The sequence below is a fragment of the Bubalus bubalis genome, chromosome 4, assembly GCF_019923935.1.
Source record: "Bubalus bubalis isolate 160015118507 breed Murrah chromosome 4, NDDB_SH_1, whole genome shotgun sequence".
Taxonomy (NCBI): domain Eukaryota; kingdom Metazoa; phylum Chordata; class Mammalia; order Artiodactyla; family Bovidae; genus Bubalus; species Bubalus bubalis.
Window position 1 is genome coordinate 4,212,271 of NC_059160.1, and position 26,110 is coordinate 4,238,380.

Here is a 26,110-nt window from a genome sequence, read left to right on the forward strand (position 1 = left end):
ACCTATGCACATCCTGTCATACACTTCAGATCATCTCTACTATTATTTATAATGCTTAATACAATGTAAATACTGTGTAACTAGTTGCTTGTATGCCGCAAACTCAAGTACTGCTTTTTGGAACTTTTCAGCATCTTCTTTTCCCAACTGTTTTCCCTTTTTTTGGCCGTATGGTATGGCTTGTGGGACCTTAGTCTCCTGACCAGGGACTGAACCTGTGCCCCCTGCCGTGGGAGCACAGTCTTAAGCACTGGGCCACCAGGAAATTCCCTTTCCTATTTTCAATCCAGGTTTGGCTGAGTCCACAGATATGTAGCCCAAGGATACAGCGGACCCTCTCTGCACTGTTAGGGATAGGAAAGAAAGTTGCAGTTTACTTCATTTCCATTTAAAAATGGAATTAAACAATTCTAAGGTACTGGTGGCCCGTGGTCTTGTATTTAAGGCTGCTTTGGGCCCAAGCACCATTTAATCAAGGAGTGGCCTCCTAAAGTAATAGAATCACTTTTGAACATTATTTCAGGTAAACAAAATGCACTCTGTGCCTAAGAAGTAAAGTCACAAAACACTTGCTTTCTGATCTCCATCAGCTGATCCCCAAGAACCGGAGCTAGCAGGTGCCACTACACTTGTCCTCTGTTCCTTTTTCAGTGGTGGTAATATCACCTAAACCACCACCTTCTCCCTTGAAAGACATCACCTTAACACTGAACTGCCCCTTTGGGGCCACATGAGCTCAGTGTAGACCCTGATCTCTGCTGGGCTATTCTCTCCCATAACTTGGACTCATGGCACGTCACTGATCCTTCAGAGCACATCACTGTTCTGTAACGCAGTATACCCGTACTCCTGAAACCCTCGTGCCACGCAGCAGTACACAGTGAGAACCTCAGGGTGATGGCAAATAGCACCCCCCGCCATAGAGAGACGGGAGCTTAATAAATAACTGGGTTTACACACACTAAATAGTTAATACAAAATGTAAAAACGTTTCTAGCTTGAGGCAGCAAACAAAGCCATACTTAGTTACTCCCTGACCCGCTCTTTCTCAGAGATGAAATTATAAGCAAGTTACACTTGTGTGCAGGTGTGCTAAGTCGCTTTAGCCCTGTCTCCTTGGCCCAATGGACTGCAGCCCGCCAGGCCCCTCTGTCCATGGGATTCTCCAGGTGAGAATACTGGAGGGGGTGCCATGCCCTCTTCCAGGGGATCGTCCCGACCCAGGGAGTAAACCAGAGTCTCCTGCAACTCCTGCATTGCTGGTGGACTTTTTACCGCTGAGCCACCAGGGAAGCCCAAGTTATGCTTAGATTGCTTCTAATATATCAATCATGCAGGGATAAATTTTCATTTTAAAGTAAGAATCACAGCAGAACTGACTGTAGATACACTGATGCATTATAACAAGGCGGCCTGATTCTCAGTGTGGCACTCAAAGCGTATCCTGAGCCGGCTCTCCCTTCTCCAGTTTTATATCCTGTTTCTTGTCATTTCTGTGCTTTAATATTGCTGCGTGCTCAATGGCTAAGTCATGTCCAACTCTTTTTGACCCCATAGACTAGCCCACCAGGCTCCTCTGTCCATGGGATTCTCCAGGCAAGGACACAGGAGGTCTCCCCGACCCAGGGGTCGAATCCACAGCTGCTGTGGCTCCTGCGCCGGCAGGTCTTGACCACTGAGCCACCCGGGAGCCCAACACTGCTGCACCCTGTGTCGGACCAACTTTCAGATATGTTGCCCTGGTTGCATTCTGTAAATGCATCAGTTTTTTAAAAGCCAACTTAAGATGTTTGCGTTTCAAAAAACATTTAAATATTCCAAGTAATCAATTTCACAATTGAGTGACAATTCAAGGTAAAAATTCTCATTAAATACATGATACCACATTGTGTCATAACCAAAGAGAAGACAAGCAAACAGAGTTGAAGATAAAATTTTATTTCTGACCAGAGTAACATAAAAGATTTGTTTTCCATGCTTCAAAAAAGAAGAAAAAAAAGGTCTTAAGGAGCTCTCTGGCTTCTCTCTCACTCCCTACACATCCCAAGTTCCCGTTTGCTGTTCTTCCCTTTCTCTAAACCTGTGGGGAGCTGTAACATGGGAGCCTCGACACAGAAGCCACGCAGGGCCAGTGTCAGGGTCATAGAGCAGCTCGGTGGGCACAAGTACACAGCTGCCAGATGGCACGCTGTCCGCCCCGCGTGAGCCCTGACGTTCATAGTGTTCTGACAAGTCTCTGTCAAGTCTTCACTGTGCAAATCCGTGAATATGGGCTGTGGGGAGAGGAGTTTAAAGAGATAAGAACAGAAAGGGACCTTAACCCATAGAATAAAGGCTAGGAGAGCTTGGTATTTGAAGTTTAAAACTTGGTCTTGGGCTCGACTTATGATTTGTCAGTTATCTGGAACATGACGCACCTGGACACCGCCCTGTGCTTTTGAAAAGGGCTCCTGCCTCTTGGAGACGTCACTTCTTAGTAGTAAGTAGATTTGCCCTTCTTTAAAAAACAAAGTAACTAAGATTACAGAGCTCCAAAGAGGCCCCACAGATCTAGGCACTCTTTAAACACCACCCTCACTTGTTGACTCAGTGCCTCCAATATCCATTCATTCTTCAGTAGTTAACAATATAATATCTAATTTTTTTTTCTACAGTAACATGTTTCCACACAAAAATTATAAAATTTAAGTGTCTAGTGTCTTATTTTCTCTTTGGCAACTACTGTTGCCTGGACAGTCTTTACTCTCCCCCTTGTATTAGAGGAAAAAGACCGCCTGACAAAGAGGCGTGTCACATGGGAACTGGGAACACCAGGTACGTCCCTGCCCACTGCTTTGGTCCTTGAGGTAGCCGTCTTATCAGTCCTCACACAGGATACCTGCTGTGTGCGCACGTCACCTCGCGAGCACTTCAACACAGCAGACTCCCTCACCCAGCTTCCGAGGGCACATACCCGCATGGCTCTCAGGGTATTTGATGGTTTAGGATCGAGAGAGCCTGTGTGGAGTTCTCTAACATTCGTCCTCATTGGGGATGGCACTGTGGTTACAGAAGGCTGGTTTTCAAGTTGCAGCTTTTATTGGTTTTAAAAGATTTCAAGACCCTCCAGCGTCATCTGTTTCAACAAAAAGAAAGGAATACCACATTAAAGTTGATCTGAAAAAAGTCTTTGCAATGGGATTTCTGTTTCAGAAACTTTACAATTTTCTTATGTGCTCAAGACTTTGAAAATACCTCCATAACAGAAACAGTGGCTACTGTCTAAAAATGGCTTTCTGACTTATAAATACCATCAGAGGACAAAATCAGTTATGACATTAGATTTGCAAAGCTCTGTGGAAATTTCAACCCAGGAATAGGAAGGCCACTCCCCTTCTTAGTGGGCTGGAGGAGGGGCAATTTCAACACATATCCAGCGGGAGCCTGCGGACTAGCAGGTCAGCGTGTGTGCATGACGGGGCTGCTTGCAGCTCTGAGAGGATGAACCTGGGTCTCACCCACACGCAGCAGGACAAAGCTTTCTGTAAGGAAGACTAGACAGCATTCTAGACTCGGACAGAGTCTAGAAAGGAGGCTGCTGGTGTGGGCATGGCATCCCCAAGGAGCCCACCGGCTGGCTTGCCCAGCGCTCTTGAGCAAAGCCCACCAGCCAGTGTGCTCTGCTGCCCAACAGGCACACACACCACCACTCGGAGGTCGGCCCGGTGAGGGGAGAGCTGTGCACGTGCAGCAGCAGCTTCCACACGACTGATGTGAACAGTCACCCAGGCCACCCTTGTACACACCAGCAGGTGACCAAGGAGCCCCAGACGTGGGGAAAGAGCAGCAGCAAAGAGTGTGCAGGGAAAGACTGTCCTGGAGGGCTGGACACTAAGGGGGCATAAATTAGGATAGTGGCCACCCCTGAGTGCTGAGGGGGTGACTAAAAAAGGGAGGAGAGTGGGGTGGGCAGGCTCTTGGCAATGTTTCATTTGAGCAGGAGGTGACTACACGGGTGGATTCATTCACTTTGTGAAAACTCCCTGGGCTGACCGTACCCTTCATGTACTTCTCTCGGGTTTTTCTTTAGAAACACGCTAACTTAGATGTTTAAAGTGGGTCTCTCTGGGCAGCTGGAACAATGTACGCATCACTTCTTCCCCCCAGAGCCAAGGGACGCACAGCACGGTGACTGCCAACACCTCCAAGCAAGGCCGACCTGCAGGGGCCCAGAAAGGAGAGGCCGCCTACCTGTATCTGACTGTCTGAGTTTCTTTGAAACTTCAATTCCATTTTCTTCTAACTTCCTCTTTGCACAGTCCTGGCATGCATTCCCTGAAAGATGAAAACTTTTATTAAAAAGCTTATCTAAGAGTGGCTATCATCGAAAAGAACATGAATAACAAATACTGGCAAGGATGTCGAGAAACGGGAACCTCATACATAGCTGGTGGGAATCAATCTAGTGCGGCCACTGTGGAAAACTATCACGCTTTCTCAAAAACTAAAAACAGGATTACCATTCGATCCAGCAGTCTCCCTCCTGGGTAAATACCCAAAACCACCTCCCAAAACCCTTAATGAGAAAAGATGCACGCACCCTAGTGTTCACAGCAGCAGGATTCAGCTGCCACGACACGGAAGCAAGTGAATGTCAACAGATGTAGATAAGAGAACGGTGTGTGTGCGTGCACACGTATATATAAAATGGAATGCTGCTCAGCCATAAAAAAGAAAACTGCTATTTGCAGCAACATGGATGGGCTCCGAGGGCATCATGCTGAGTAAAGTAAGTCAGACAAGTGCTGTGGAATATCACATGGGATTTAAAAAATATAACTAGTAATACAACAGCAAATCAGATTCACAGATACAAAGGAAAAAACAGTGGTTACTAGTGGGGAGTGGGGAGGGAAGGACAGTACAGGAGCAGAGGATTAAGGGGCACAAACTGTTAGGTGTAAAGTAAGCTCTAGGGATGTATGTACGACACCAGATACAGCCAGTATTTTAAAACTATAAATGGAGTTAAACTTAAAAAATGTGAATTTACTATATTGTACACCTGTAACTTATATAATATTGTACCACAACTATACTTCAATTGAAGATTTTTATTTAAAAACCACTTATCTAGTCTAGAATTCACCCTCCAAGGACCAGTTTGTATATCTGATTTTACTGAAGCACTGACCAACTAATCCCTGTGGTTAGATACAGATGTCTATCAAGCTACTGCTTTTTTCAAGAGATGGATGTTCTGGGAATCAAGAGAAAGCAACTAAAACAAATGGGTCCTTTCACACAGAAGTAAGTTAGAAATGGAAAGCTGAGTGTAACTGTTTAATAATTCCTAAACCAAAGCCGTCCAGCACTAACCAGTTTCCATGTGTGGCCCTGCTGAGGTGGGCAAGGAGCCCATGGCTGCAAGGCCCCTGCTCCACTGACCGGAGAGAAGCCCCTTCTAACCCCACTGACTGACCAAGGTGGGGCAGCCTGGCACAAAATTCACCCAGGGTGAACACCGGGGCCCACCGAGTTCGCTCATAGACTGTCAATTCATAAACGGGCAGAGCTGAGCCCTGTAAGAAGCGTATTCACATTTCAAACAAGCAGTAAATAGAAAAGTTTACATGAACACTCAGAACCTTTGCAATTAAAATGTCTGAAGAGGATGAGTCAAAAATTAACTATTAATACATCGCGGACCAAATGGCCTGATACAAATAGACTGTCCAGTTCCCGGGGCCTCTGGCTCTGGGACAGGACAGGACGCCTGGCGCCAGCAGGTGGCCGCAGTCTGACAGAGCTGAGCCGCAGGGGAAGGGCTGTCTTTTTAACCCCTTCATGGTGGCAGGGACCCTCGTGAAGGTGCTGCTATTCATCCTCTCGGAGGGGGCCGTCCTGACACAACACGGGCTAAGTATTTAATGTGAAAAACACTTCTCTGATTATTTTATAAGTGAGGATAAGAATGTATAAAGAAAAACCAGGCTGGTGAAAATCAAGATCTGCTTTACCCAACAACGTGGTGCTGTCCACTCGATCGGCATCTGGAGAAGAAAGGAAAACAGTCAGCAGAAGCCGCTTGACAGCTCTCCCTCCTCAGGCCACGGTGGAGCCGGGCGAGGCTGGCCGTGACGCGGGGGGCCCTGCCCAGCCTGAGGTGCGCTCACCACGCGGGGCTGACTCCTGACCCTCCTCTCCACCCGGGGCCCAAGTGAGGGCTGAACCCACGATGTGCGACGCCCCCGCGCCAGCCGGGCACCATCACAGCTGCCCCTCCCGGCTGTCACCAGCCCACCTCTCGTGCCCAACGGGAGAAACACCTCAAGGCTGTACCCACACACGTGCTTAAAGACACAGTCACGGATTCTAAGTCCAAACGACCTTCAGCCCCCGGCAGCCTGTCAAAGCCACTCAGCTGCTAGGGTCTGGGAAAGGGGCCTGAATGAGGACAGGAATCCCCTGCCAAGAAAGACACACGCAGGAGGGAGCCCCAGGCGAGGTCCTTGGAGGTAGGAGGGGGCGGGGAGGCAGAAGCCGCTGCCAGCCCACCCGCGTTGGCAGGCGGGCCTGTGTGGGGCGCCCCGAGGGCACGTCCGACTCTGCTGTCAGTCCAGGGCAGCTGAGTCGCCTCTCTGAGCTTGTCTCAGCAGCTCTAAAATCATCTACTTAGTAGCAGTGGATTTGTTGTTTAGGTACTCAGTCCTGTCTGACTCCGCAACCCAAGCGACTGTAGCCCGCAAGATTCCTCTGTCCATGGGATTTCCCAGGCAAGAGTACTGGAGTGGGTTGCATTTCCTTCTCCAGGAGATCTTCCTGACCCAGTGATCACACCCACACCTCCTGCACTGGCAGGCAGATTCTATACCATGGAGTCACCAGGGAAGCCCAGGAGCAGCGGATACTGCGACTAAAAACGAAATAAGGTCAAGAACATAAAAGTCACGGCAACATGCGACGTGGCAAGTGTCAGCTCCCGGCTCTTCTCTTAGTAAAAACCGCCACCCTAATGACACGGCCACCCTAATGACACTGTCATTAATGGAAATTCAACTTAAATTGGCCCGTTTTGCTAATTACTATCAATTCCAAAAAGGCCTAGTGGGAAGAAACTAAGCTGCCAGATCATCCGTGCATTGTGTTCGCGTGATCTTTGCATTCTCTAGGCTTCAAGTTCATAGCTGGTCATGCCCAGGCAGCTCTATGGTTAACCCGCTTCCACCACCTGTGGGTGACTGTCTGGTCTCCTATTAGAAGGACATACGAGCCCACACAGACCTCTCCAGGTCTGCCGTCATCCATGTTTTATGATACAAACTCCAAGCCACGAGCTGCCCTGATGGCAAGAGGACCAGCCGAACCAGCGCTCACGTATCGTGGCAATTCCTGGTAGATGATCAGCTCCCCAGAGGAGGGCCGAGGAGAATTACTTAAAAGGGGTGCTGCCTTCAGCAGAACAGGGAAAAGATGTTATTTGAAAAAAGAAAGAAAGTCTTCGTGGAACTGTTCTGTGCTGCAGCGGTTGTTAACTAACATGCAGTGTGACAGGATAGAGGTGTGAGACGGCTGCAGGTTGTCAGGGGCACAGCTGGCGGAGCTGGGGGGCAGCTGTCTTTCTCGGTTAAGGTAATCTGAAGCAGGGCATGTCATCTGAAACAGGAATAGACGTGTACAACTATACGCACACTTTTAACTCAATTTACAGACTATTACCACCATGCCAATAACCCCAATCTTCTATTTTTAAGTACACAGAAACATTTTTTTAAAGATGGAAGACTGGTGAATCTAATGGTATGTAAAATTACTTCTCAATTTTATTTATTTTGTGGCATGTAATTTATATCTATAAAAAGGGGGGAAAATGGAAGAATCCTATTGGTTTTATACATTGAAAGGTGAAAAAGCAAACACACAAACCAGAGAAGCCGTACCTGGACTTCGCTGCTTGCAGATCTGAGTGGCGAGGTCTCGCACGTACCCTGGGAAGTCGTCGAAGCCATCCCCGTAGGACACGACCTTGATGCCGTGCAGAAGCATGTCTGCCTGATGCTTGAAGAAATGGTCCTCGCTCTCCTTGAGCACCAGCATGTAGTGCTCCAGGTCCACCTTGTTGGGCACTGAGTACAGGAAGAGGGCCTGGAAGATCTGGTCGCGCAGCGTCTCCCCGCAGCCCACGAACAGGAAGGACTTGGTGCGGTACAGGTTCTGGAGAACTTCCTGCGAAAGCACCGACGAGGAGACTGGGCTCGCCGATGGTGAGCGAGCCCTCCCGGCACCAAGTCACCTGTGTGCGATGCTGAATTGTCGCTGCTCCCTGGCGGGCCTTGCCCGAGAGAGAGCCGCAGAGGAGCAAAGTGAGGGAGGCAGAGGGAAGGGAGGGGGCCTCGTCCTGGGAGCCAGGGTGTCGGCCAGGCCCCTCGCCGGTGGTGTGCTGCCCACTCCGCCCACCCCGCCCCTGCAGCCAGCGCAGCCTCTTAGTTCAGATCCTCCAGAATCACACGCAGTTTAGAATGTTCAAAACATATGATAAGGAGATGGAATTTTTTTTCAGTTCAGTTATGTGCACACACCTAATCCCTGGAACTGACCTGTCTCAATGAATGGAGGATGGCAACTCCAAGGGCAGGGCCTGGTTTGTGGAGTGAGGGCAGGGGAGCTCAGGGGGGCAGTGATGGTCCCCCGAGGGTGGGCACAGAGGGTCAGGCAGGAGCACAGGCAGGTCAGCACATCACCGACCCAGACACCCAGAGAGGCTCAGTGTTGGCCAGGACTGCCCCTGCCCGCCCATGGCCATGCCAAGGCAGCAGAGGGGCCCAGCCCAACACTCGTCACCACCCCGTGCCCGGGGACAGCAGCCAGACCATGAGCTCCAGATCGAGTCACTGAGGACCCCCTTGGCTTCTAAGTGCATAAAAAGCGAGTTCACAGAAAGCCACAAGGCAATTTCGCCACACCTCCTTTTGTCTATGACATCAAAAAAGCCTTGCAGAGAATGAAATTCGAAAACGAGGTTTGGAAAGAGACTGCTAAGTAGGGAAAGGAAAGGAGGTGCATGGATGGACAGAGAAGAGGAGCAGGAAGGGGCGGCGGGAGGACAGCGTGGAGACGGTTGCGGGCCTGTGAGTCGCCCTCAGGAAATGGAGCCCTGTCCCTGGGCAAGAGGCTCGCTCGAGTTCATGGAGCCTCTGTTCAAGGTGCCCGAGGAGCGGGAGGCCTGGACCCTGCTCAGTCCATCCGCGGCTAGCGGCCCCCACACAGCCCCAGGGGCACAAGCAGGGCCAAGTCAGGGAGGGCGTACCATGACCTCTGGGTCTTGAGTGACGTCTTTATATCCCGAAGGGTCCAACACCATCCCGCAGGGGTCGGTGTATAAGCCGTGGATGTGAAGAACTCCATACCTGATGTGCCCCCGTGCCCACTGAAGGACCTGGCGAAGCACAAGCGGGCAGAGGGAACAGAGACTGAGAGGGGAGCACCTGCAGAGACTCGTGGTTTCTCAAACCCACCCTGACATGTAAGTAAGAGAGATGCTTTGATGTATTATTATCTCTTTAAACCTAAGAGAAATTCAGCTGTTAGGGCTCGTTTTGTCTTGTTCTGCTGTATTAAAAAGAACTTCTCCATTTAGAGACCAAGACGGTTACACAGAAAATACCTTTAACGTTTTATATAATAACAAATGGCTAAGACTGATGACTTTAGGGAGATTATGAAAGCTTTCTGTTCTAAATCACATGTTATATTTTCATTACTGTTAGGCGTACACTGATTTTACCCCCTGAAATATATATACATACAGAACAAATAAGTCATCAAGGAGCTCTCTCCTGGCTTCATGTCAAGATACAGAAGGAAGGTCCTGGAGAAGCTGCGTGCCGTGTACATCCCTTCTATCTTCACACTGGGGACCTTCCCGTCAGAGCGCTAGACTGACCCCTGCAGACCAACTGACACTCCCAGGCAGAGACGCCAGAGCAGGCTCCCTGCCACTTGCAGCTCATTTCTAGAGGCTCCAGGGACCACAGTGAGCAGCCCCACGGACGGGAGCGCGTGGCTCAGACGTGGGGACGGGAGCGCGTGGCTCAGACGTGGGGACGGGAGCGCGTGGCTCAGACCTGGAGCGGGTCACTAACGATTCGGGGGAGGGTGCAAACCGGAGCCCCAGCACGAGGCATCAGCCCAGCGGCCCTTGGTGGCCCTGTGTGAGGAGTGGGGCTGGGACCGACCCCGCGACCCCTGCAGTGAGGGAGGAGCAGGCAGGGACGGTGTAAGCCCACAGACACACACACGCACCGGAAACACAGCTGGTACGACGAATCAACCTCAGTAATAACAGAAATAAAAGCATAAAATGGGCGCCCGTATCCGATGGGAGACATGCACAGAGTTGGGTTTTTAGCAACGCCACAGGCTGGCAAGATCAGGAACATGGATGACCCTCTCACAGCTGTGCTGTGTAAGCGGGGAACCCTTCTGGAGAATACTCAGGTAATTTATATCGTCTGTCTTTAAAATGATCATACTCTTTGACCCTAACATTTTTCTAGGAACTTATAAAAAAGGGTAAGAATTTCCAGTGTAGCATTGTTTATAATTGTGGCAATATGCTCACAATAATGATAACCTCATCTCGTAATGAGATTCCATGTAAAACCACGCTTCTGAAGACAGCTTCGTGACAGGGACACGCTCACAGTACGACGGTAAAGGAAACCCGCACATACAGACTTGACGCGCATCGCCATCGCAGCACACCACTCACTCGCGCGCCCCGCACCTTGGTCTTGTCCTTCAGGTCCAGCGACTCCATGGGCTTGCTCTGCTGCTGCCCGAAGATCTCCAGCAGGTTGTCGTAGTTGGTGGTGAGGACCATGGTGCCCCGCTCCATCAGGCTCAGGATGGACTGCAGCACCAGCGGGTTCTGGATGTGCCGCTCCAGGTCATCGAAGACCTCCATCAGGCAGTCCTGGAAGAAGTTGGGCTTGGCGTCGCCCGTGCGCTGCAGAGAGGAGGACCGGGGTTACAAGACGTCGTCTCTCCACCACCACCGAGCCCGCAGGCACGAGAGAATAGTCTAGGTGCCAGAGAGACACCTGATGCCTTCAAACTGTGGAGCTGGAGAAGCCTCTTGAGAGTTCCTTGGACTGCAAGGAGATCCAACCAGTCCATCCTAAAGGAGATCAACCTTGAATATTCATTGGAATGTCTGATACTGAAGCTGAAACTCCAATACTCTGGCCACCTGATGTGAAGAGCTGACTCATTGAAAAAGACGCTGATGCTGGGAAAGATTGAAGGTAGGAGGAGAAGGGGACGACAGAGGATGAGATGGTTGGATGGCATCACCAACTTGATGGACATGAGTTTGAGCAAACTCCGGGAGTTGGTGATGGACAGGGAGGCCTGGCGTGCTACAGTCCATGGGGTAGCAAAGAGTCGGACACAACGGAGCCACTGAACAACAAGAGAAACAGTAGTCTTTTTTACAGAAGAAAAAAAACTGCTGACCTCATAGAGTTTATTAAAACTCTGGAGGAGGGAGACTGTGCCAATATGCTAGTGAAATGTCAACAGCAATCAACGCTATCAAAGCAAAGCAAGAAAAGGGGGGAGCGGGTGGCCGGGTCAGAGAGCATCGGGAGGGCCGCTGATACGGGACTTTGACCCCAGAGCCGAGGAAGAGGCGGCTCTGGAGAGGGCACGCCCAGCAGGGATGAGCCTGAACGAGGGCGCCTGGCACAGGTGGGGTCAGACGGGTGACCCAGAACGACACTCTGAGGGCCCCACAGACCTCAGGGAGGCCTGGGCTCTCCGTCCTCGGGAGCGACAGGGGCCCCAGGCTGGCGGCGGGCATCCAGTGAGGGACAGCGTGTCACGCTGCCGGTGCTGCAGAGCCCCCAGGATCAGGAGTGGGACAGGCCCCGGGATGCAGCGCGCAGGTTGGGGGGCCGTGAGCAGAGCTGCTCGGCAGAGCCGCCGGGCAGGGCCCACGGGGAGGCGAGCGGACCCCTTAAGAACAGTTTGGGGTGCTGGGCGAGGAGGCCCGCGTGACCTCGGGGCACCCCAGCCAGCCTGGGCCTGCAGCATGCATGCACGAGCGTCCACAGGACCCACCGCCCTCCAGACTGTGCCCCTCCCCCAGCTCGGGCTCCGCTGCCAGATGCTCCGATCCCCGCCCCCGTTTCCACGGGCCTGCCCTCAGGGAGCCCCACTCCTCCATGCTCTTGTGTGAGTGTTCCCCTCCTTCTCCCCTGAGAACCGGCTTGCACGTCCCTGGCACCTCACTTCTGATCGGTGAAGACCTGGCGGACCTCACTGGCGTGTCTCTCAGCTGCACGTGTCACAGCGCACGTGGGTTCACGCCCAGCGACCCCTCCAGCACCACAGTGTCTGCACGCTCTGTCACTTCCTCCGGGGACCTCCACACCCCGAACCATAGCAGGACCAACAGCCGGCCTCTTTCCAGAAGTCCTCCACCTGCCCGACTCAGCACCCCGGCTCCCGGGAGGCTTCGCCCCACCAGGACCCACCACCACTAACCCCATCTCTCACTCCCCCGCTGGCCTACCCCACCGCACAGCTCAGACTCCACAGGGTGTCATGACCTGAAGTTACTCCTGAAAACGCCTGCAACTTCCCGGCCCTTCCAGGCTCCGCTGGAATCCCCAGGCAGAACTCCACCTCCGGGAAAACCGACTCCGCACTCACTCCACGTCCCTGCTCCCAACCAGCTGATCACGGGAGAACACCACCTCTCTGACTGGCTTTACTTTAACTCTTTATGGAGGTGCTCAAAAATACACAAAGGAGTAGAAAGGATAAAGCCCCAAACGCTCATCTCCCTTGATTAACCTCGCATCAGACCTGCCCCTCTCTGAGGGGACGCCCTCGCCCGAGGCCCCAGGCCCGCCCACAGCCCCCCTGCCCCGCCCCGGCCCAGCAGCCCTGGCCCTCTCCCTGCCGAGGGGCCCGGGACGGCAGACTACTTTGGGCTCTGCGGGTGACGAGCTCTGCGGCCGGTACTCGGCTGTCCGGAAGCATGAACGCAGCCTTAGACAATAAATAAATGGACGCAGAAGCTGGTTTACTCAAACCAGCAGTAGCCACCCGCCCATGATGTGAGCTGCCCCGTGTTTAACACCACACCCACACCTGGCACCATCACCCAGCTGAAGCCTTCCCAGACTCTGGTAAAGCCACCTACGGTACAGGCAAATTCTGGCTGATGCCGCGACGTGATGGTCTGTGGCACGTCAGACCCCGCAAGGAAGGACACACGGCCCTCCTCTCCTCCCCTCCGCCGGAACGCTGACATCACTTAGGCAGGAGTCGGGCAGCCAGCCTTGGGCACGAGGTGGAGGCCGCCCGGGCGGGCAGCAGGGCAGCCTGTGCCCCTCCCAGGTTTTCATGTGAGAACGTAAATGCCATCGGAGTCAGGCCGCGCACTTTCTCCGGGTACTAGCCTTTCTCGTCTGCGCATCTCCCTACATCTCTCTGCCCCGGAGGCGACAGCTGCACTTGTTCACACGCGGAAGAAGCGCGCCTCGGCCGCGGAAGAAGCGCGCCTCGGCCGCGGAAGAAGCGCGCCTCGGCCGCGGAAGAAGCGCGCCTCGGCCGCGCGCGCCGGCCCCGCCCGCCGGCCCGCCACGCCCTCCGCGCGGAGGGCAGCCTGTTCCGGATGAGCCGGCCGCGCCCTGTGCGAGCTCCCCACTTTCTGCACCAGACCGACTGGCTCCGGGCACCACTCAGCGGGCGCGCGCCCCTACGCCAACCTCCCTTCCTTGCTGGGTCCTTTCCTGAGGAGACAAAGATGCTCTGTCCTCTCAATGACATTCTGGGGACGCACCTGTCGTGTGAGGAGTCGCGGCTGGCCTGCTTAGGCCCAAGCACGGCTGGCGGCCGCGCCCCACACTGCACCAGGACGAGGTCACTGGGCCGGTCCCCAGAGCAGCCCGCTGACCTCCCTGGGACGAGCTCCCTCGCCAGGCTCTATCTGACGTGCACTGTCTTCAGGGCCCACACGGTGCCTGGGACCCCCATTTAAAGGGACGCTATTCTGATGAACTGAAGGACTACTGGCTCCTGAGCCCAAATTGTGGAGACATTTAAGCCCCAGACTCCCGGTTTACCAGCCTGGCCCCAAGCCAAGCTGCCCCAGAGGTCCGGAAGCGCTGACCTGGAAAGCACTTACCGGGGACATCTTCCGGATGAGGTCATGGGCGACCACCAGCAGGTCCCCGTCCTTGGTCACCTTTCTGCGGAACTCGGCCACGTCCCCGGGGTGCAGCACCTCCAGCTGCTCGGCCGCCTCGATCACGGCCTCGATGCAGCTCCTCCAGGAACACAGGGCAGGGATCCCCGGGGCCACCGCCGCGCTGACACCAGTCCCAATGACCAGGAGCAGCTCCTGGGGCTGTTTCCGGATGAGGCTTTTTAAAAACTTTCTGCTTAAGAACAAGGGAGGGGAAGAATGAAAGCCAGCAGGGAGCACGGCCACCGCGAGGGCGACACTGCAGCCCACGAGCATCCATGAGGACGGCCCGTGAGGGCGGCCCGTGCTGGACACACGCCTCGCGCCGCCACACGAACCACAGGACGAGCCTGTGCACCGCTCTTCACGTTCATTTCCCTTTCTGTGCGTCGCTCTCACTGGCTCAATCCTCATTCCGTGAGGGACGTGGGGGCTGTCTTGTCCATCTCGAGTCCCCGTGATGTTCATGAGAGTCATGCGTGTATGTAAACAAAGAAGCTCAGCAATTTAAATTCCTTTAAAACTGCCAAGAGCTTGTAAATACAAACTATGACGATAAATGATCCCTGATTACAGGGACAGGAAAGAAAATCCCTAGCAAAATGCAGGTCCTCCACGACCCACTCCCCGGCAAGCACTCCCTCCTGCATTACTTCACGGAGGCACCACCTGCCCATTTATCGTCAGAGATTTCTTTCCTGCAAAGCACGACACCCTCCAGCCTTAGAGGTGACCCTCTGAGGCCCTGCTGCTTGGTGCGGAGGCCAGGTGACAGCGGCTTCCTTGGGCAGAACGAGAACTGTCTCCTGGGATGCCTCTTACATTGATGCAAAGCCCCTGAGACCATGCCCTGACCCAGTGTTACTGGCCCCCGCGGAAAGCCAGTAAGCACTAAGTAACACACGAGGAGATTCGCGGTAGAGGCTGTACACCCGTGTGAAGGTGCAGTCGACGTCATTTACCTTGACTTTTGTTCACTTCTATTTGTTGTTTTTTCCACTGAATCCATCTGTGAGTCCTAAACAGATTCAGAGGCAACTTCTATTTCCCAGATGAAAGTCCTTTCATCAGTACCCTGGAAGAGAGATGAGGATGGAATTAAAATCAAAGGTCCCAGAGCTCTCTCTAAATCAGAATTACTGAAAACCATCACATACAAAATTGGAGAAGGCAATGGCACCCCACTCCAGTACTTTTGCCTGGCAAATCCCATGGATGGAGGAGCCTGGTAGGCTGCAGTCCATGGGGTTGCTAGGAGTCAGACATGACTGAGCGACTTCCCTTTCACTTTTCACTCTCATGCATTGGAGAAGGAAATGGCAACCCACTCCAGTGTTCTTGCCTGGAGAATCCCAGGGACGGGGGAGCCTGGCGGGCTGCCGTCTATGGGGTCACACAGAGTCGGACACGACTGAAGCGACTTAGCAGCAGCAGAAGCATCACATACAAAAACACAATCCAAAACGGTTCCTAAGCCCCAACTCCTAATCCTGTGACTTATCAGGCCAGGTGCCCCGAAGCCCAACTCCGGAGGGAGAAGACAGGAAAGGGAGCTCAGGGGAAGGAGGCGGCACGACGGCCCAGGGCCGGGCTTTGCGCTGTTCCTTCACCACTCTGCTCCACGACCACTTCTGGGGACATGGATGCCAGGGGCTTATCACAGGAGGGAAGACACGCCAGAGGACAACAAAGCAAGCCACACAGGTCCCCAGGATGACCCTCGCTCTCGGAGGCACCGAGAGGTTTACTGAGACATTCCAGGACGTGCCAACAAGTCTTCCAAGACGCCAGGCCTCCGCCTGGCCACACTGAAACCCAGTCCAAAGGAATAGTCTGAGTCCAAGGTCAACTCTTAACTCACATAAAACAGGACTCTCAAACCAGCTAGGTCTCTATTGCCAATCTCCGTATTCTACCACCTTTCCAGAATCATATTGCCTCCACCAATTCTATACCTAATATTTACTGTAAAGAAGGAAATATACAGAAAAATAAAGATTAAAACACCCATAATGCTACTACCTACAAGCACTGACTGTTAGCATTTGTACAGTTCCCTCTAGATTTTTTACTTTAAAATGTTTACATCGTTCGAGACCATAGGTCGTATCTTACTTTTTCATGCATTTTAATAAAAGCATTTCTTTATGTTACTCAAAACTATTCGTGAAGAAAAAAAAACTGTTCATAAATACAAGTGTTACAGCAACATGCGTGAATTTCTATCCTACTGCGAGGCCATCAGGCACTTCATCCACCACCCCGCCTCCCCGCTCCCCGCCAAGGCAGGACATCACTGGAGCTCTATGACAACCACCTTTGCACACAAAGCTTTTATCTACTTTGAAATGATTTATTTAGGAGAGATTTCTGACAAGCAGAATTGCTGAGCTGCAGCATATGAACCCTGTAAAGTATCTCAGCACATGCTGCCAAAATGCTCTCCAGAAAAGTGGTCAGCAGAACGCCTAAGTGCCTGCTGGGCAAAGCCCAACTAGCACTAACCGAAAACCACCTTTCCACATGTGTAATCTTTTTTCCTCCCTCCTCATTCAGAACTGGGTCACTAAAAATGATTTTCAAGGAAACAAGGCTTCATCAGTCTAGGAGCATCATTAGACTTTAAAGAGGATCATAAGAATATCCCCTGAAATGGACACAGGCCTGTGTAGGGTCCTTTGGGCATCCCTCCCCACCCCCCGACCCCCAGCCCGGGGGAGAGGGCGCCAGGGGCCTTCCCTAGATGCTGGGGCGGGCCTGCGGGCGAGCTCAGCACTGCCCCCTGGCGCCCGCCCCTGTGCCCAGGCGCTGCTGGGCCCTAACTCCTCCCGAGTCGTCGAAGGTCAGCTCGGTCCGTTTTTGTTTTCGCTGCTGGATGTTTTCTCAGGAAAGGGGAAATACTGAGCTTTCCCACTGTGCCTGATAATCCCGAGTATAAGTGACCTTGGGCCCCAGCCTGGCGATTTCAGTGACTGGCCTAGCTCTTCACACAACAGGAAACCTTGCTAACACACCAAGTTCTGCAAGCTCGGGAACCTCTCAGAGGAAAAGTACTCTGGACTTAAACTCGAGTCAGAGAGCTCGGGCACCGCGAAGGCTTTCCAACCTCCTCTCTCAGCGGGGAGCTCAGGGTCCTTTCCGCTCCATCCTATGAGAGGAGTCAATATAAGACACTCACCGGCTGATGAATCTACGCCACTTCGCCACCTATCTCACCCTGCTCTACACGACAGTTTAGAATATTGTCTAATATTCTAGACAGTGCCCAGACTGCAGAAGTCACAGCCCTAAACTCTCGCCACTGTGAAGAGCTTTAGAAATCTCTCTCTCGTTCTTTCAATTATTGTTCAGCTGCTTTTGATGCTCCTTTATATGTATGCTCATAGATACAAACTGAAAACCTAAATACTACATGTACACTTCTGCAAAAGAGTGTGAACAAATTACACTTTTGTGGGCTGGATTTAACTCCAAAATGAAGTGATTTCCAAGTTTTCCTAGAGAACAAACCATCGCTGCGGGCACTGAGTGCTTCTGTAACAGGCGAGGGCTGGTGCTCCTGGGCGGCCGGCTGCTGGCTTAGGTGCTCAGACCTCGCCCTCCTCCTAGAGGAGGTGATGCAGGCCTGGAGCCAGCTCCCCAGCACGTCCAGGCAGATGAGCCTCCAGACACGATCACTGACGGCTACCTTTAAGGATCACACCCACTAACACAGGAAGTACCCGATCACATTAAATCTCAACACAATAACTATGCAGTGATGAACTGCATAGCTGCCCATATTTAGACATTCACAGTTCATTGTAACACTACATGTTTAAAGACATTACCTCATTTCCTGTTCTTTCAGCAGCAGGATTATCAGAGCCAAACCCCACAGTGACTAGAAAGTACCCCAGTCTCGCCTTGTTTCTAAACCCAGGGCCAAGCAGGAGATCTCTGCAGCACTGAGTACCGGATCCTAGAAGTCTCCACAGGACGGCGAGCCTCTGGCACTCCACCCCCAACCCCAGCACCATTCTCTAAACCCATCAGCTTCCAGACGACGACGGTAACAAAAGCCTCCAGAGACCTTTCAGAAGCCGCATCTTTCGGTTTCCCTGGTGATCGTGTCGTCACCGCAGTTTGCAGGCCCAAAGCCCAGTCATCATAGCAACCCATTCCTTTTTACAAGGACCCAACAGCGTTTTCTGAGAGCAAAATCCGGCCCCAACACAGATCTGTATAAGCAGTTCCTGTCCTTTTTATCCAAAGTCATGAATAGAATTTTGAATAGGATATTTTCTGCTTAAATTTGAGATTATGAGCATTTTATGAATGAACTTCAGAGTAGTCAGAGACTGCCTTACTTGTTGAATGCCTATATTCCACCCTAAATAAATGTTCATCTGAGTCTAACGCAAAACACAACAAACTATACACACCACACTAGTTCCTTAGAGCTAGCAGAGCAAACCCCGCTTCCCAGCCCCCTAACTCCACGTGCCAGAGAGCTAACCCTCCCCTCACTGCGCCCCCGGTCCCCTGGCCCTGGTACAGTCAGCCTCTCGCACTGACGCTGGGTTGGTCATATGACTTCTTTGGCCGACGGGATGTCGGCAAACAAGCAAGCAGGTATGTGATAAGCACACTGATGCTGGAGCCTGCTCTCCTGGAGTGGAACTCAGCCTTGTCCAACCCGGTCTAGCCTCCAGGACAGCTACCAGTGGAGAGCACCACCAGCTGGGCCAGCCAGAGTCCAGCTGAACCTGGCCGAGGTGCTGAGCCCTGAAACACTCATTCCCGCACACCCCACTCCACACATCGCCAGAAAGAGGAGAGGGACGGGCAGAAGACAAGAGTACCAAGATAAAGAGAGAAATGAAAAAAAAGCATGAATCAGTGAGTGAACGAGTCACAGTTTTGAGGGGGAGGGAGAAAATGCTTGTCAAGAACAGTATTTTATTACAAGTTGTTGTTTTAGTCGATCAGTCGTGTCCGACTCTGGGACCCCATGGACTGCAGCCCACCAGGCTCCTCTATCTATGGGATTCTCCAGCCAAGAATAGTGGGGTGGGTTGCCATTCCATTCTCCAGGGGATCTTCCTGACCCAGGGACAGAACTGTGTCTCCTACACTGGCAGGCAGATTCTTTACCACTGAGCCCCCAGGGAAGCCCTTTATTACAAGTAGCATAATAAAAAACTTAAAATCACTTTCTATGACAAATTACACCTTCGATCAAGTGCAAACCATGAAACAGAAGTTTCAAATCTGTGGGATCCTGAAAAATATCCTTAGCAAAAGTCAATTTCTTTCTATAAATGAATTATCACATGGCTCTTGAGCAGTATAAAGGAGCAGAGATAAGCGGGCATGTGGTAAACATGTGCTCAGAATACATTCCTCTTACATAGCAAGGGACGGAACATCGCAAATATTCATGAAAATCTCTAAATGTTGGCTTTCAACTCCTGTTCCCAATCCATAGGGCGCTGGAGTAAGATGCCCCCAGAATTTGTGGGAAAAAGTCACGCCCCTTTGACTATAACAACTTGATTCAGATGAAGGCCTGAACAGGCAACGCAGCAAGCTCTTACCCTCAACATCCCCGCTTGCTCCTGTTATCCAAGGAACCCACGCTGAGGAGTGACTTCGACGCCTGCTGCCCTCAGGGGACAGGAGACCTGGAAATGACAGCTGAGTGTTATCCCTGTGTGGTTCCTAAAGACTGGAATGTCCTTACAGGAGGCCAAACCCGGTGACTACACCCAGGCGGGTCTGCAGGCCTCTGGCCACCAAGCAAGCCCTTCCTGTCAGCAGCTGGCAGACCACCTGCCTCACCTGGCTGTTAGCATCCCCAGGCCCTTCAGTCTAATGTGACTCCCACAAACTGCCTTTTTCGCAGCAATCTGGTTCCCCCAGCTGACCTGGGAGGGGGCCACAGAAGCAGAAGTCACTGGGCAACAAGAGGAAGTTTTCAAGCACTAATGGATTATCTGGAATCTGCCTGACAGCGGTTATTCCTGGTGAGTTTGGTTGGCCTAATTAGGTTCATCTGAGCTGAAAACGAGCTGCAAAAGGACAGAAACCAAGCTTCCAGAACCGCAAAGGAGAGGCCTGGCCTGAAACCACAACGCCCAGGGCCACGGTAGAGAAAACAGGGTCTGGAGACCAGAAGCACCACCACTCTCTGAACCTCAGTTTCCAAATCTGTCAGAAGGGAATGCCATCATCCCCATCACTGACCGGCTTCTCCTGAAGGTTTTAAGCCAAGGCCGGGAGGCACGTGGCCTGAGGACGTTTCTCTACCACTGTCGCCACGCGGCAGCCAGCCTCTCTCCCTCAGCATCAGCAGGCTTTCACTTTAACACTGCTTCCCCACAACTACATACTCATCTAACCTGGACTCTGGTGAAAATTGACCGCTTGACCTAGCCATTTCTAGTGAGAGGTCTCCAGGATGAGCTGTTTTTTCCCCGAGTTTCAGGAAATACAAAACTTCAATTTGAAAACACGCTACTTAACCAAACGCTTTTTATTCAGTCGACATAAACTGCAGCGGAAAAAAAATTCTTATTCTGTTAGTGATCGAAACGTGTCCATTTGCTTCTTGAAAGCAACTGCAGAGTAGCCTGGGCTCATCTGCTAAAACCAAGAAAACAACAAAACCCACCGCTAACGAAAAATGTACAGGGCACCGTTTAGTTCAAAAAGCAGCACTAATTATTGACACCTTCTACACCCGTTAGATCCGAGGGCAAACACTAAGCACTTACAAGCACGATCTCATTCAAAGCTCCCCATGACCCTGTGACGTGGCTCTTATTACCTCTCACCTGGCCAAGGCTGACAGTAAATCCTTTCAAGAGGCCAACCACCAAGATAAATGCAGTCGTCCCAGTTTTCTCCAAACATCAGTGCGGCTCAGATGGCAAACAAACACACCTGCCCTTTTACTAGGAACACTGCCAACAGCTGAAGTGTTCACTAACAGTCTGTCCATCGGATATGACACGCTGTACAACTCAAAGAGACACGTTACTCAATAATAAGCCAATAATGGTAAAATGTACCAGTACAGAGGCTAAAGGCATGCTGAACCACCAGTATTTACCCATCCCAAGAGGAATAAAAGATGTTCTATTAATAGAAAGCAAACCTCCAGTGAAATCTAAAATTATAGAACTGCAGAGTTGGAGGAGTCTTAAAGGTTCTGGGATGTCAAATACCCTACTTTACAAATGTGAAAATTGAGACTGAGAGACAGTGTCCTGGTAAAGGTCCCCCGGGAAGTCAGGGGACAAGTTATACTCACTCCTGGCCCAAGCCCCATAATCCTGCCGCAATCCCAGGCACCACCTGGTCCCACTGTGACCCCCAGAAGTTCATATAAGGCACTAATCTGTAGCTCTTTTTACCATTAAACCTTTACAAATATTAGGGCTTCCCTGGTGGCTCAGATGGTAAAGAAATCTGCCTGTAATGCAGGAGATCCTAGTTGGATCCATGGGTCAGGAAGATCCCCCGGAGAAGGAAATGGCAACCCACTCCAGTGTTCTTGCCTGGAGACTCCCATGGACAGAGAAGCCTGGCGGGCTGCAAAGAGATGGACACGACTGAACAACAAACATTTCCACTTTACAAGTATCAAACCACACAGCGTGGCTGGTCTACGGGTTCACCTGTTTCCTTGCTCCATTCATTCTCCAGGAATGCTGAAGAAACAGCCACCATCAGGAAAACTGAGAGGCAGCAAGAAGCGGCCTAGGGGAAAACAACCAGCTCACAAGAGTTCTGTTGGCCTGCGGCTTATCACACAATTGTGTGTGTTAACTTTAGCGGAGACAGATAAGGAGGGCTCAGCCAGGAAACAAAACCACCTTTGGAGAGGACATCACTCTCCTGGAAAAGAGACCTTGAGGCTCTTTGCGGGAGGAAGCAGGATCCAGCGCGCAGAGTCCAGTCCTGACAACTGAGTGTACCGGCTGAACGACTTCAAATAGGGGTCAGTTACTCTGCCCCTCTGAGCTGTGTATTTCCTTTATCTTATATCTCAGGGTTGCTGGAACATGAAAAAAGCTAACATTTAAACCAGTAAAGCCTACGACAGTGTGATTCCCCTCCACCCCATGCAGGCAGTGGGTATTCTTCCTGGGTTTATTCAATTAAAATTAAATAACAGTTAAATTCAGTTCCTCGGTGACACTAGTCTCATTTTAAGTTCTTAAACTCCACGCAACCCCATGTGTCGAGTTTACTGGAGGGTACGAACACAGAACATCTTTATCATCACAGAGACTTCTATTATCATACTGGGAGAGTCTCCCTGCCCCTCACGCAAGTCCAGACCTCCACAAACAAAAGTCATGTGCCTTTCTCTTTTAAATCACTCTCTAATCCACACCCTCTGCCACACCTTGCGGTCCTCTCAACTTGTCTAGACTTCTGACAGCTACCCTACTTCCGGTTTCAGCCCCTCCGGTCCCAGTCTCCAAAGTGATGTTTCTGACACAACACATCTGAACTCTCAGGACCCCCAAGCCCAGCTAATAAACCAAATCTGCGATCTGATTCCACTCCTGAGACCCAGCCTCTCCTCCCTGCCCTCCCCTCCCCCCACTGTGCTCCATGTCCATCTCCTGCGTGGAGGCTGGACTCACCCTGACAAACAGTCACCCTGATGCAGTCCTAGGTGACCTATAGGCAGAAGGACCAAACCTCCCCTAAAAAGACTAACAAGTTCCCAACGCCAGTCCCCAGGCAGAAAACTGTGGGCTGAAACGGGAAAGAGCAGGACCGGTCTTTGGGTCTAGACTTGACGAAGCCAGCCATGTGTGAGGTCCTCGCCAGCAACACCCTGGTCCAGGTCACCTCCCACCTTTCCCGTGGTCTTGCTCCCTCCAACCAATTCTCCGGCACCAGACCCAGCGACTGTTCAAAAACACAAAATCTATCTTCACTCTGCTCCTCAAAACCCTCGACGGCCCCCCACTCCTTTCCAGTACCAAATCCTCTCTGCTGTGCTGAGTTGCCTCAATCATGTGTGACTGTGACCCCATGAACTGTAGCCCGCCAGGCTCCTCTGTCCAAGGAAATCTGCAGGCAAGAACACTGGAGTTGGTTGCCATTCCCTTCTCCAGGGGATCCTCCTGACCAAAGGACTGAAGCCGGGTCTCCTGCCTTGCAGGCAGATTTACCGCTGAGCCACTGGGGAAGCCCCCAGATCCTCCTGCTTTGGTCCTGACCCCCTTGGCCCACCTCTTTCCTGCCCCTCCCCATTGCACTCTAAGCTTCCCAATTTCCTTCATTCCAGTCTCCCCTACTCCAAACACCTCCCTCACTCCTCTTGCACTGATCAATGCCCACTTTCCTTCAGCTCTGAGCTGGTCTACAACGCACTCAGGGGGACAGTGAAAGCAGTAATTCAGGAAAGGGCCAAGGGCATGGGGCCTCAGGGAGCAAAGCTGGATTCTTCCCACTTCAGATTCTAACTGCTTGAGAACCTTGTTCATTAAGGTCTTCTTCCTCCAGTCAGAGGCTTCCCTGGGGGCACAGTGGCAAAGAACCCACCTGCCAAGCAATAGACTCAGGCTCGACCCCTGGGTGGGGAAAATCCCCTGGAGAAGGGAATGTCACCCACTCAGGTTATTCTTGCCTGGGAAATCCTACAGACAGAGGAGCCTGGTGGGCTAGTCCAGGGGGCTGCCAAGAGTCAGATACAACTTAGCAACTAATCCACCACCACCTTTATCTTGATCCACCCCAAGCCCCTCACCTACTTAGCTCTGCCTCCCTCCACAACACACTGTTCTCTAGGTGCTTCTGTGGGGCCACATGAGCCTCAGCAAAGGGCAGTAAAAGTTAAACACCGTCCTGCTTTGGCCTCAGTGCAACCGTCAACACAGTGCAAGCGCCACAGCCCCCGCCCGGCCACAAAGGGCCCTCAGCTGACTCATTACACACCTCCACTTCTTTTACACTAAGAATTTACAAAAACCCGGGAACTCTTTCACAGATGCCGGATGGGCCCACAGACCGCAGGTGTGAGAAGCCCAGACTCCAGACCTGCGTGGACAGGGTGCCAAAAGGGACTGAACCTCAACGGCAGGTGGTGGAGGGTGGGGACAGCAGTCTAGGAATACGGGGGGCTGGGGAGAGACGGCATGGGGGGTGGGGGGTGGGGTAGCTTCACGGCCCAGGGGGGTTCTGAAGAGGCCTGGGGAAGGGAAAGTCAGGGACAGTCGCTGGGGTCCTGAAGGAATCTGGGGAGGTCTGGAACTGAGGATCCTCGGGGGTCCCGGGACCCTGAAGCAGCGGCAGGGCCTCAGGGGGTCTCGCAGTCTGGGGGGGTAGAGTCCTGAAGGGTTTCGGGCGAGGAGTCTGAAAAGTGTAGGGCAAGAGGTGACCGGCGACCCCCAACAGGGTCTCGGGGGCCAGGGGCGTCTGGAGGGGCCGGGGCGGACCCCGGGGGGCTGGGGTTCCTGAGAGAAGGGTTGGGGATGGGTCTTGGGCACCGAGGTCCGTCGGGGTCCTTCAGGCGGCCGTGGATCCCGAGAGTGGCCGGGGGGTCTGGAGGGGCAGGGACGGGTCCTGAGGGTCTCGAGGGGGCCTCCCTCCACTCGGCAGCCCCGGGCCGCCCCCCGCCAGTCAGCTCACCCCACGGCGCCTCCTCCGGCTCAGCGCGTCCAAGTATCAGGGGGCTCCGGACGGCCTCGCGCTGGGGTCGCCTGGCCGAAGGCGATCTGCGGGGAGGGCGACAGCGCGCGCGCCGGAGCCGGAGCCGGAGCCGGAGCCGGAGCAGGAGTCGAAGTCGGAATGGGAGGCGGAGCTGGAGAAATCAACGCCCCGCCGCCCTCAGCCGCGACTCCAGCGGAGGCCGGCCGCAGCGCGGCCGCAAAACCTTCCCCCGCGCGCCCGCCCCCGCCGCGCGAAGGTTCCACCCCGAAACCAACGGCCCGGGAGCCGCAGGCCCCGCCCCCTGGAGGCCCCGCCCCCACCTTTGGCGCAGGCGCGGTCGAGTGCGCCGGGAGCGCGGTTCAATTCAGTTCGACTAGTCGTGTCCAACCCTTCGCGACCTCATGGACTGCAGCACTCCAGGCCTCCCTGTCCATCGCCAACTCCCGGAGTTTACTCAAACTCATGTCCATTGAGTCGGTGATGCCATCCAGCCATCTCATCCTCTGTCGTCTCCCCTTCTCCTCCCTCCTTCAATCTTTCCCAGCATCAGGGTCTTTTCAAATGAGTCAGTTCTTCAAATCAGGTGGCCAAAGTATAGGAGTTTCAACTTCAGCATCAGTCCTTTCAATGAATAGTCAGGACCGATTTCCTTTAGGATGGACTGGTTGGATCTCCTTGCAGTCCAAGGGACTCTCAAGAGTCTTCTCCAACACCACAGTTCAAAAGCATCAATTCTTCACCACTCAGCTTTATAGTCCAATTCTCACGTCCGTACATGACTACTGGAAAAACCATAGCTTTGACTAGACGGAGTTTTCTTGGCAAAGTAATGTCTCTGCTTTCTAATATACTGTCTAAGTTGGTCATAACTTTTCTTTCAAGGAGCAAGCATCTTCTAATTTCATGGCTGCAGTCATCACCTGCAGTGATTTTGGAGCCCTAAAAAATAAAGTCTGCCACTGTTTCCACTGTTTCCCCATCCATTTGCCATGAAGTGATGGGACTGGATGCCATGATCTTAGTTTTTGGAATGTTGAGTTTTAAGCCAACTTTTTCACTCTCGTCTTTCACTTTTCATCAAGAGGCTCTTTAGTTCCTCTTCACTTTCTGCCATAAGGGTGGTGTCATCTCCATTTCTGAGGTTATTGATATTTCTCCTGGCAATCTTGATTCCAGCTTGTGCTTCCTCCAGCCCAGCGTTTCTCATGATGT

General features: G+C 52.4%; 1 protein-coding gene across 15 annotated transcripts; it reads right to left on the minus strand.

Annotated features, from left to right (window-relative positions):
* Nucleotides 1-1,917: 1,917 nt before the first annotated feature.
* FAM118A (family with sequence similarity 118 member A) lies at nt 1,918-25,138 on the minus strand. 15 transcript variants are annotated; one of them, XM_044940769.1, is made up of 10 exons: nt 24,878-25,138; nt 19,819-19,905; nt 15,202-15,314; nt 14,180-14,435; nt 10,751-10,987; nt 9,287-9,415; nt 7,967-8,311; nt 6,000-6,032; nt 4,231-4,314; nt 1,918-3,115 (listed from the first exon to the last, which is right to left on the minus strand). In XM_044940769.1, the coding sequence occupies exons 3-9, from the start codon at nt 15,246-15,248 to the stop codon at nt 4,279-4,281; spliced, it is 1,083 nt and encodes a 360-aa protein (XP_044796704.1). In that variant the 5' UTR covers nt 15,249-15,314; nt 19,819-19,905; nt 24,878-25,138; the 3' UTR covers nt 1,918-3,115; nt 4,231-4,278. The 15 variants fall into 15 exon arrangements, with proteins under 15 accessions (XP_044796704.1, XP_044796705.1, XP_044796702.1 ...); XM_044940770.1 differs by having other exon boundaries at nt 7,967-8,205; nt 24,878-25,135; XM_044940767.1 differs by having other exon boundaries at nt 7,920-8,272; nt 24,878-25,135.
* Between the last annotated feature and the right edge of the window lie 972 nt (nt 25,139-26,110).

Excerpts from the sequence above, each read along its gene's own strand:
- FAM118A (XM_044940760.1), bottom strand. The coding sequence starts at position 15,248 with ATGGATTCAGTGGAAAAAACAACAAATAGAAGTGAACAAAAGTCAAG. Across the intron at positions 8,312-9,286 it reads CTCAAGACCCAGAGGTCATG|GCCCGCCAGGGAGCAGCGAC; the intron begins GTACGCCCTCCC and ends CTCTCGGGCAAG. Across the intron at positions 4,315-5,999 it reads GGACAGCACCACGTTGTTGG|GGAATGCATGCCAGGACTGT; the intron begins GTAAAGCAGATC and ends TTCATCTTTCAG.